The sequence below is a fragment of the Carassius auratus genome, chromosome 15 (assembly GCF_003368295.1).
Source record: "Carassius auratus strain Wakin chromosome 15, ASM336829v1, whole genome shotgun sequence".
Classification (NCBI taxonomy): domain Eukaryota; kingdom Metazoa; phylum Chordata; class Actinopteri; order Cypriniformes; family Cyprinidae; genus Carassius; species Carassius auratus.
Window position 1 is genome coordinate 19,375,476 of NC_039257.1, and position 12,117 is coordinate 19,387,592.

The 12,117-nt window shown below is 39.7% G+C and overlaps 1 protein-coding gene across 1 annotated transcript; it reads right to left on the bottom strand.

Moving 5' to 3' along the window:
• Window positions 1–10,332: 10,332 nt before the first annotated feature.
• LOC113115321 (uncharacterized) lies at window positions 10,333–11,801 on the bottom strand. The gene has a single exon (XM_026282811.1). The coding sequence runs from the start codon at window positions 11,589–11,591 to the stop codon at window positions 10,419–10,421; it is 1,173 nt and encodes a 390-aa protein (XP_026138596.1). The 5' UTR covers window positions 11,592–11,801; the 3' UTR covers window positions 10,333–10,418.
• Window positions 11,802–12,117: the final 316 nt, after the last annotated feature.

Genomic DNA, 12,117 nt, shown 5'->3' on the forward strand with positions numbered 1-12,117 from the left:
TTCGGGCTGCTCTCTTTAGGGTGCGAGTATGCTCATTATACCATGGTGTCAAACTGTTTTCCTTAACCTTCCTTAAGCGTAAAGGAGCAACTGTATTTAAAGTGCTAGAAAAGAGAGAGTCCATAGTTTCTGTTACATCATCAAGTTGTTCTGAGGTTTTGGATATGCTAAGGAATTCGGATACATCAACAAGATAACTTAAAAAGCAGTCTTTTGTGGTAGAAGTGATGGTTCTTCGATACTTGTAACAAGAAGTAGAATTTACAATTTTGGCTATATGAAGTTTACACAGAACTAAATAATGATCTGAGATATCATCACTTGGCTGCATAATTTCAACACTATCAACATCAATTCCATGTGACAGTATTAAATCTAGAGTATGATTTCGACACTGAGTAGGTCCTGAAACATGTTGTCTAACACCAATAGAGTTCAGAATGTCTATAAATGCTGATCCCAATGCATCTTTTTCATTATCAACATGGATATTAAAATCACCAACTATTAAAACTTTATCTGCAGCCAGAACTAACTCGGATGTAAAATCACCAAACTCTTTAATAAAGTCTGTATGGTGCCCTGGTGGCCTGTATACAGTAGCCAGTACAAACATAACAGGGGATTTATCATTAACATTGGTTTCTCTGGATAATGTTATATGAAGCACCATTACTTCAAACGAGTTATACTTGAAGCCTGCCCTCTGAGAAATCCTGAAATAGTTGTTATAAATTGAAGCAACTCCTCCCCCTTTGCCTTTTAGACGCGGCTCGTGTTTATAACAATAATCTTGGGGGGTGGACTCATTTAAAATAATGTAATCATCAGGTTTTAGCCAAGTTTCTGTCAAACAGAGCACATCTATATTATGATCAGTTATCATATTATTTACAAAAAGTGTTTTCGTAGAAATGGATCTGATATTCAATAAGCCAATCTTTATCATTTGTTTATCCATATTGCATTTGTTTTTTATTTGTTGAACCTCAATTAAATTGTTAACCTTAACTTGGTTTGGACGTTTTTTTGTATTTTCTAGTTCGGGGAACAGACACAGTCTCTATAGTGTGATATCTAGGTGAAAGAGTCTCTATGTGCTGAGAATTAACTGACCTCTGTGACGGGAGGCAGCTAGCAGACGGTCGGTTTAGCCAGTCTGTCTGCTTCCTGACCTGGGCCCCAGTTAGTCAAGTATAAACACTAAGACTATGTGCCATATTTCTAGACAGAAGAGTGGCGCCACCCCAGGAGGGATGAAGACCATCTCTTTTAAACAGGTCAGGTCTGCCCCAAAGTCCAATTGTCTATGAAACCTATGTTATTCTGTGGGCACCACTTAGACATCCAGCCATTGAGTGATGACAATCTGCTATGCATCTCGTCACCACGGAAAGCAGGGAGGGGACCAGAGCATATTACAGTGTCTGACATCGTGCTTGCAAGTTCACACACCTCTTTAAAGTTATTTTTAGTGATCTCCGACTGGCGAAGTCAAACATCATTAGCGCTGGCATGAATAACAATCTTACACTTATTGTGTATGTTTTTTTAAATAACTATGGCATAGCTTAACGATTCATAATTGTGTTTGGTATGTGTGTGATCGAATCTGCTTGCTTGAATTAATACAGATAATAATTTATTTATCCCATGTATCATATTCGTGTTATAGGAATCATGTCCAAAATTAGACCCTGCCAGAGCAGGAAAATTTGGACCACATGCTTGGTAAGATAAACATATGATTTATGATATCCCCGAGCCAAGACAATATCTGATTGGTCAAGACAACATTTGAGGTGTGGCCAACAGGCCAGTTTAAATACTTAGGACACCATAAAATCTTGCTTTTAGTCTCTAGCTATGCTGTTGCTATTCGTCATGTGGCTTTTAGTCTCTAGCTATCCTGCTGCTATTAGCCATGTCGGCTTTTAGTTCTAGCCTTGCTTGTGCTATCATTCATGCCTGCTCTTAGCTTTTAGCTTGTAGCTTTGCTACCTAGCTTTAGCTTCTCTAGCCATGCTGTTTAGTCATCACTGTTTGAGCGCGGTTCCAGCGTGCTTCGGCCTGCATGCCTGCTGCTACTTAGCCACAATGAGAAGGAACACAACCTTGTCTCGTCAAACCTTATTTAATTTCTTTTCCGTTTGAGAGTTTCGTGTTCTGAATTAAGTTTTGTAACGTCGAGTCTCTGACGCCTGACCTCGGGTGCCCGTTCAATTTCAACCAGCGCACACGACTCTGCACTTTCAGCCAACGCCTAACAACCACGGGCTTCCCAAGACGTCACTTCAGTGACTTCTGAACTTCCAGCCAATCAGCGACACCGGGATACCCCTTTCAACGGGACTCCCTTTCACAGGAAACCAAGGCAATGTACCCTCAGACATTTGTGCTAGTGTTTCTAATATAATTTTAACCCCATTGAGGAACTCAATGCGAGTGTTAATTAAGTGATTGAATGTTTGTTCATGTCTATGCAATTTAACGTATTACTGTAAACTTGGGATTCCACATTTCCATTATCTTAAACTCATCTTTCCCTAACTTTCGATCTTCCTGCAACTTGTGTGAATGTGTGAGTGCTTGCGTTTTTGTTTTAGATTAGTTTATATGTCTTAGATTTATCTAATAAAGCCTTATTCATATTGAAAAGAGAAGTATCTTGTGTTTTGTGCTTACAAGTTAATGTCTTAAACTGCCGATCTTGTTACTGTGCTAATTTATAGTGTTTTTACTATACTTTGGATATTAATATCCAGCGCAGATTTTATGTTAAACGGCTCGTTCAGTGAATCGCAGGGCGTCTCAGTGATCAGCCGTGAAACAGTGATTCTGTTCAAATTCCCTTTAAATTATTAAATGATTCCCTTTGAGCTAAATTGACCTGTTTCCGTTTCAGACATATGTGTATTTGTTATTACTTTTGGCATTCAATTACATATATAATGCTTTAGTCCATCACTTTTTAAATCTAAACATTACAAGTTTTTATGCTGTTTGTGTAAAATCTTGTTGTGACTCGTTTATGCAATTAGTATTTGAAATCACTTTGTAAATGTTTTACCACAGGACATGTGGGTGGGAGTCCTGCACCATGTCACAGGAGAACACATGTGGGCTCTTGGTGAGTGTAAACATAGCCCCTTGCTGGACGACAGAGATAAAGAATTGATTGAGAGTGGTTCAGTGGCACATGAGAGGCTGGCTGAAATTATTCTCAATGAACGCTGGCTGAAGGTCGTCCCCAAGTATCTGAATTTCAGGTACATAAGCAACTTTATTTAGCTCTATATTGTAAATGGTCAAATCAACTATGTGAAAGACATTTTACTGTAATTGACGTCGATATTACATAAACAAGATTATTATAAAAAAAATACATATTATGTATTTTTATCTAATGTGCACAGATTTGGAGTCGTTTCACAACCACATACTGATGTATGCCAGCAAGCGCTTCAGCTTTTACCCCACCAGTTTATGCTGCTCGTACCATGCTGACTGGCCTCGATTACAACCATCATCTCCATAGACTTGCCAGGAGAAAAGCTGATGGCACAATTCAGTAAGTTTTGAATTTTTTTTATAAAATAAATGTTACATTGTAAACTTTTCACTAAGCTGATACACTTCTCTATATTGTCAGGTATGGCAAGGTGTACAACATAAGGTCCAGGAAGTGGAGGTTATACTCATTGAAGGTGGAGAAGGACTACAGCTACATCTCTGACCTACAGTGTGCCATCCTCCTTCGACGGATATCAGCTAATAAGGGGATTCCTAGAAGCAGAACCAGGAGACCTGATGATCCCCGTCAACATGGCGTACTGTCTGGTGCACCTGCTCCATCAACACAGGAGCTATTGCAAATTCAAGTCAGCAGAGGGTTAGATGAGTTCTTTAAATACTGGTACCTATAGTAGTACCAGCTATTTTATGAGGTATATGGATTTATTGAAAAAAAAATTTAATGTGAATTTAAATTTCAACAATATATATTACACAATTTTAACTGTAGCATATCAAACTCATAAACTGTTATTATAATCTAAAGTGGTTATATAAAAGTCATGATACAATCCAAATATCACGTTGGTGACTTTATCATCCAAGACAAATGTAAATATGATTTTGACAAACTAAGTAAAAAAAAAGGGTGTATAATAATGATCATTTATGGCCAAGATAAACACACAATCAAATAAAACTCTTCCCCCATAATAGATTATATATATAACGTTATAATATTGAACAGTAATGTGTTTGTTTTTGAAATGTGGTAATCATGTCAGAGAGATAATTATTATATTCTTTGTATAGGTCAATCGCTGCCGAAACAATGAATAATCTCCACAGGACCATAGCTGATGTGATGCTACGTCCCAAGTCTGACCCATCTACCAGTCAAGATACCTCTGGAAACCCAATGTCTTATGTGTTATTGTTGATTGTGCTAATGTTTTTTATATTTGTGATTATAGTTTCTAGCTTTAGTAATACAGCAATAAAAAAGTGACATTCTACATTTGGTTGTTGTTATTGCCGAAATAATACATAAATTTAGTTTTGTAATCAAATGTGGTTTTCTATTGCAAGTGTAAAGAATTAATTTATCATTTTCAGTAAAAAAATTTATTTAAAAATAAAGAAAATAGTTTACCAAACACAAACATTTTTTTTTATATTGTAGAATGTACAGTATTGTTCAAAATAATAGCAGTACAATGTGACTAACCAGAATAATCAAGGTTTTTTGTATATTTTTTATTGCTACGTGGCAAACAAGTTACCAGTAGGTTCAGTAGATTCTCAGAAAACAAATGAGACCCAGCATTCATGATATGCACGCTCTTAAGGCTGTGCAATTGGGCAATTAGTTGAATTAGTTGAAAGGGGTGTGTTCAAAAAAATAGCAGTGTGGCATTCAATCACTGAGGTCATCAATTTTGTGAAGAAACATTTGTGAATCAGGTGGCCCCTATTTAAGGATGAAGCCAACACTTGTTGAACATGCATTTGAAAGCTGAGGAAAATGGGTCGTTCAAGACATTGTTCAGAAGAACAGCGTACTTTGATTAAAAAGTTGATTAGAGAGGGGAAAACCTATAAAGAGGTGCAAAAAATGATAGGCTGTTCAGCTAAAATGATCTCCAATGCCTTAAAATGGAGAGCAAAACCAGAGAGACGTGGAAGAAAACGGAAGACAACCATCAAAATGGATAGAAGAATAACCAGAATGGCAAAGGCTCAGCCAATGATCACCTCCAGGATGATCAAAGACAGTCTGGAGTTACCTGTAAGTACTGTGACAGTTAGAAGACGTCTGTGTGAAGCTAATCTATTTTCAAGAATCCCCCGCAAAGTCCCTCTGTTAAAAAAAAGGCATGTGCAGAAGAGGTTACAATTTGCCAAAGAACACATCAACTGGCCTAAAGAGAAATGGAGGAACATTTTGTGGACTGATGAGAGTAAAATTGTTCTTTTTGGGTCCAAGGGCCACAGGCAGTTTGTGAGACGACCCCCAAACTCTGAATTCAAGCCACAGTACACAGTGAAGACAGTGAAGCATGGAGGTGCAAGCATCATGATATGGGCATGTTTCTCCTACTATGGTGTTGGGCCTATTTATCGCATACCAGGGATCATGGATCAGTTTGCATATGTTAAAATACTTGAAGAGGTCATGTTGCCCTATGCTGAAGAGGACATGCCCTTGAAATGGTTGTTTCAACAAGACAATGACCCAAAACACACTAGTAAACGGGCAAAGTCTTGGTTCCAAACCAACAAAATTAATGTTATGGAGTGGCCAGCCCAATCTCCAGACCTTAATCCAATTGAGAACTTGTGGGGTGATATCAAAAATGCTGTTTCTGAAGCAAAACCAAGAAATGTGAATTAATTGTGGAATGTTGTTAAAGAATCATGGAGTGGAATAACAGCTGAGAGGTGCCACAAGTTGGTTGACTCCATGCCACACAGATGTCAAGCAGTTTTAAAAAACTGTGGTCATACAACTAAATATTAGTTTAGTGATTCACAGGATTGCTAAATCCCAGAAAAAAAAAATGTTTGTACAAAATAGTTTTGAGTTTGTACAGTCAAAGGTAGACACTGCTATTTTTTTTAACACACCCCTTTCAACTAACTTGTTTGCCACGTAGCAATAAAAAATATACTAAAAACCTTGATTATTCTGGTTAGTCACATTGTACTGCTATTATTTTGAACAATACTGTAAAACACAGAAACTATGTGCATGTATTCCTCCATACAATTAATGGACAGTTCTCTAAAGCACTCTAGACTCTTAGACTCTACAAAGAATAAAACCTATGTACTGTTGCAGTGGATCAGGATAACGATCGCGTATCTTCCAGACACAGCAACTTGGTATCACGACTCTGTGACCCTGTCCCAATGCTCCATACTGCCACACTACAAATTGCCTGTATGCTACATGACGGAACTGTCTATTACTCTGTCCTGGTTCTGGATTATTAGTCAATGCTCGAATGTCATTCCAGATACGTCTGGCAAGGCGCAGAACACCCTCTTCCAAAATGTAGGCTTCCATGTGTGGCACTGGATTGACCTTTTGCTTTATTTTCGGCATTTTTGTCATACTAAAACAACGTGAACAAAGTTAACAAACACAGAATTAATGACCACGAATTCATATATTTAATTATAAAAAAACGAACAACAAAATCATGAACAAAGTCAACAATTAACACAAAGCACAGTCAACAAACACATAATTAATGGATTAAAAAACGCACAGGCTATAAACACAACGTGGGAAAAAAAACATGCACTTAAACAAATTCACTAGGCTATAGGTGAAGTGGCAGCTCTGGCTGTTGCTGCTCCTGCTGCGCCAGTCTCTCCTGGCGCCCTCCTCTCCTGTCCGCCGAAAGGGCAAACCACCTTATAGCATGCCTCCATATTTCAGCTTCTGTTGCAGTTGCTGTCCCACTGCACCTGGAAAACAGCATTACTGATTAGGTTTAATGAGACATTTGGATCAGTGCGAGTCCTGACGACCAAACAGGCAAACGTATATTGCATTTGCTCAAAATGAAGATATGCCCATCCTTTTCGGCCTACTTCTATAACAGTTTGTGCATTAGTTGATGGAACTGTAATAAAATAATAGCCTAATAATAAAAAAAACTGGTCATGTAAAACTGAATGTTGTGGATACCAGGGAAAACTCAGAGAACACGGAAACTTCTGAATGATCTCTCTTTATTGAGACTCATCTCTATAGCCAGCAAGCACAGCGCAAGCACCCCCACACTGAGTGTTCTTCTCTGCTTTTAACAGTGCTACAGCCCCACACCCAGTACGCCACCGCCTCCTACTGGACAAACATAATATCACCCTTAACATACAACATTTCCCCTCCACTTAACTCAGAGGCCATCCTTTCCCAAGACACAAAATCTTCTAGGACAATTTATACAGTGATGTTATTATTATTTTTTTTTTTTCTTTTTTTTTTCTTTTGAATACTCTATTTCTTAAGTCACAAAGTCTTAAAGATATGCTGGTGGTTTCCTCTCTCTTACTGAACGTCGTATACATCCCGAAGGTGCACTCTCAGGCTCCCTTCTATCTGCAGTTTGAGTCAATTCAGGCATTCTTTGAGCATTAGGTGAATCTGGCAACTGATTTCTTTGACAGGCAGATTTCGAACGCTCAGGCTCCCAGTTATCCACAGTTGGAATTACCTCAGGTGTTGTCGACATACTGAGTGATTCTGGCATTTGAATATCAGCATCCATTGACACAACATCAGCATCATAAGCTTGAACACCCCAGGCATCTGGAAAGTCTTTAGTCAAGATCTCTGGTTGTTGTTGACTGAATAATTGATCAACATGACGTCGTACTACGTGGCCACTTCCTATTGCTACTTTATAGGATACCGGTCCTGTAATATCTTGAATTACTCCCTGCACCCATCTTGGTCCATATCCAAAATTCCTAGTGTACACCGTATCTCCCGCTTTAAAATAACGAGATTTCGCATGTTGGTCATGTTGCTCTTTTTGAACTTGTTGTTTCAATTCAATTGTGCTAGTGAAGTCAGGGTGTATTTTGTCTAGGGTGCATCGTAATTTCCTCCCCATCATCATTTCGGCAGGTGACAATCCTGTGGTAGAATGAGGTGTAATACGATAACTGAACAAGGCTCTATGCAGCCTGGTCTCCATAGTGTTCCCAGAACATTTTCTCGTGAGGTCCTTAAAAGTTTTAACTGCCCGCTCAGCAAGACCATTGGATGATGGATGATACGGGGCAGAAGTAACATGTGTTATTCCATTCCTATGCATAAATTCTTTACTCGCTTCACTTACAAAACACTGAGCATTATCAGACACCATCATTTCAGGAATGCCATGGGTACTGAAACTCTTTCTGAGGCACTCCAGAGTAGTCGCTGTTGTTGCTGAATTGACTGGATATGCCTCAATCCACTTAGAATGGGAATCAATTAAAATTTCCAAGGAATGGACCAGCATAGTCCATATGCACTCTTCTCCATGGCTGTCGTGGCCATTCCCACGGATGAAGTGGTGCACTCAAAGGAGCTTTCCTCGGTTCTTGACACACAGTACAATTTGTTACTCGGGCCTCAATATCAGCATCTAAATTTGGCCACCACAAGTAACTACGGGCCAGCCCTTTCATCCTTGACATACCTGGGTGAGATTGATGTAGCTGTTCCAGCAACCCTGCATGTCCTTGCTCTGGAATGATGATGCGGGCTCCCCACAGCACACACCCATCTTGAACACTGAGCTCTTGTTGTCTCTGTTTATAAGGTGCAAACTCGTTTATATTACTGTGATCAGGCCAACCTTTAAGTACATACTCACGCACTCTAGAGAGGACAAGATCGCGAGTTGTCCAGTGCTTGATCTGCTCTGATGTCGTCAAAGGACTAATAACGCTGTCCAACATCAAGACATAATCCTCCTTCGCTTCTTTTTCCGGAATCTCAGGAACAGGCAGCCGACTGAGGGCATCAGCATTTCCATTGTCCTTGCCCGCTCTATAAGAAATGACATACTCGTATGCCCCTAACATCACTGCCCATCTCATAATTCTTTGAGAGACCATCTGTGGCACCGCTTTCAGTTCACTAAATAAACTTAGTAGAGGTTTATGATCTGTACAGATCCAAAATTTGCGGCCATATAGGTATTTATGGAATTTCTTGACCCCAAACACCACAGCTAAACCCTCCTTCTCCAGCTGCGAGTATTTTTTTTCGGCTACTGTAAGTGTTCGTGACACAAACCCAATGGGTCTCTCTGTTCCATCTGCCATACGATGTGCTAACACGGCTCCCACACCGTACGCTGAGGCATCACAAGAAAGTACTAATTCTTTTCTCTCATCATAGTGGATTGACACCCGGTTGGACTGCAGTAATTCTTTGGATTTTTTTAAAACTTCCTCTTGTTCCTCTTTCCAACACCAGGGGACTTCCTTCTTTAAGAGCCGGTGCAATGGAGCAAGCAGTGTCGAGAGGTTTGGCAGAAACCTGTTATAGAAATTTAACAGTCCCAAATATGCTTTCAGCTCAGTTACGGATGTTGGTCTTGGTGCATTTTGAACTGCTTGGACTTTTTCGGGCACTGGATGAATACCAGTGGCATCCACTTTGTGTCCCAAGAAAATTACTTCCTTTTCCATGAACTTACATTTGCCCCTTTTTAACCTCAAACCAGCCTCCTCCAACCGCTGCAACACTTGGTCCAGGGTCCTTAAATGCTCTTGATCATCTCGTCCTGTCAGCAAGATATCGTCCAGATATACAGTGACCTTTGGAATATCTTTCAGGACCCCTTCCATGGTCCTCTGGAAAATTGCTGGACTGGAACTAACTCCAAAAGGTAATCTGGTGTACGTGAACAATCCTTTATGTGTATTCACGGTCACATATGGCTGTGACGTCTTATCTAACAGAATCTGTTGATATGCATGAGTCATATCTAACTTGCTAAATTTTTCCCCTCCAGCTAAGACAGCAAACATGTCCTCCATTCGAGGAATGGGATATTGCTCCAGTGACGACTCTCGATTAATGGTTACTCTGTAATCTCCACAAAGTCGTACTGACCCATCTGGTTTTAAAACAGGCACAACAGGTGCTGCCCACTCTGAAAATTTCACAGGCTCTATAATATGATCTTTAATCAGACGCTCAAGTTCGGCTTCAACTTTCTCTCTCATAGCAAAAGGCAGTGACCTTGATTTAAAAAAATGAGGCTTTGCATCACTTGGTACATGAATCTTAACAGAGGCTCCCTTTAGTGTTCCAAGTTCCTCTTTGAAAACTGTTTCATGTTCCCTTAGGATATCTTGTAACAACTCTGAGCTGTCTTTAAGTTTACTCACTTTTTCCCAGCCGAGTTAAATCGTCCCAACAAATTAGGCCCAGATCCTGCCACAACCACTGCTGTGAGTTCTTTGGTAAGGCCTTTGTGTTTGACTTTAACTTTAGTGGTACCTAAAATGGGCACTGACTGTCCGGTGTAGGTTTTTAAACTGAGAGTGCTTTTTTTGAGTTCAGACAAGTTCTTCTTAGCTTCCATTTTTCCATACTCCCTCTGTGATACGACAGTCACACTACATCCAGTGTCAATCTCAAACTTCACAGGGTATTCATTTACAAGCAATATCTGTGTAATGGGGGGTACATGGGGCTGTGGTGCCTCTAGACTATACATGGTGAAAACATCTTCAGCCCGATCTTCCTCTTCTTCTTGAAGATAATTTGCCTTGTTTGATTGATTTCCTCTCCCCCATTTCCAAAACTTCCTGTCTTTATCCACACCCGTTTCTTGTGCTTTCATTCTATATACTCTTTTCACATGTCCCATTTTACCACAATTATAACACTTTTCGTTGGCAAATCTACAGTCTTTGGGCCCATGGTTACTTCCACCACATCGATAGCACAATCCTGTAACACTCGACTTGTTTTTTTCTCCTGTGTCCATCTTGAAAACAGTGGTACCCAATCGATTTCCTTTATCTTTATGCAAATCAACCATATCCTTATTAGCAGCTTCAATCGCCTGAGCTTTCCTTAACGCTGTCTCAAATGTCAGTTCCTCCTCAGCCAATAATCTCCGTTGTATGCTGTCATCATTAACACCACATACTAATCTGTCTCTCAGCATAACTGTAAGTGTATCTCCAAAATTGCAATCTTGAGCTAATTTCCTCAGTTCGGCCACATATTCGACTATGCTTTCATCAAAGTGTCTGTTACGTGAATTAAACTTCCACCTTTGAACTATTTCACTGGGCTTTGGATTAAAGTGATTTTTCAGCAAACTCACCAGATTCTCATAACTTTTTGATCCTGGTCTCTCAGGACTCAATAAATTCCTCATTAAAGTATACGTCTGAGCTCCCACACAGCTCAACAAAATGGCTCTTTTTTTCTCTGGTTCTTCAACATCATTTGCCACGAAAAAATGGTTCAATATTTCACAATACTCCTCCCATGATTGTGATTTATTATCAAATGGCGTCACGGATCCCAGCATGTTAACCATCGTTCTACTCAATCAGTCTTTCAGGTGGTAGCTATTAACTTTCATCAGCTCACTCACGTCCTGCTTTTTATTTACCCTCAGGAAACAGCCGCTCCACAGTGACTTTCATCCTCGTCGCCATATGTTGTATCGTGGATACCAGGGAAAACTCAGAGAACACGGAAACTTCTGAATGATCTCTCTTTATTGAGACTCATCTCTATAGCCAGCAAGCACCCCCACACTGAGTGTTCTTCTCTGCTTTTAACAGTGCTACAGCCACACACCCAGTGCGCCACCGCCTCCTACTGGACAAACATAATATCACCCTTAACATACAACACTGAATAAGACAAATGAACTAATCTAACCATTGAGGTTAAGACGTAGCCCCAATTAGGCCTAGTAATAAAAAGAATAAGAAGAATAAACAGAAGGCATTGTTGGTGTATGCTGTTTTATGAAGACGTCAAAACTGGAAGAACTGAATCAATGGAAATATGTGCGGGAAGGGTAGATTGTCATCCTCTTTTGTAAAGGTAGCCTA

Excerpts from the sequence above, each read along its gene's own strand:
- LOC113115321 (XM_026282811.1), bottom strand. The coding sequence starts at position 11,591 with ATGGTTAACATGCTGGGATCCGTGACGCCATTTGATAATAAATCACAA.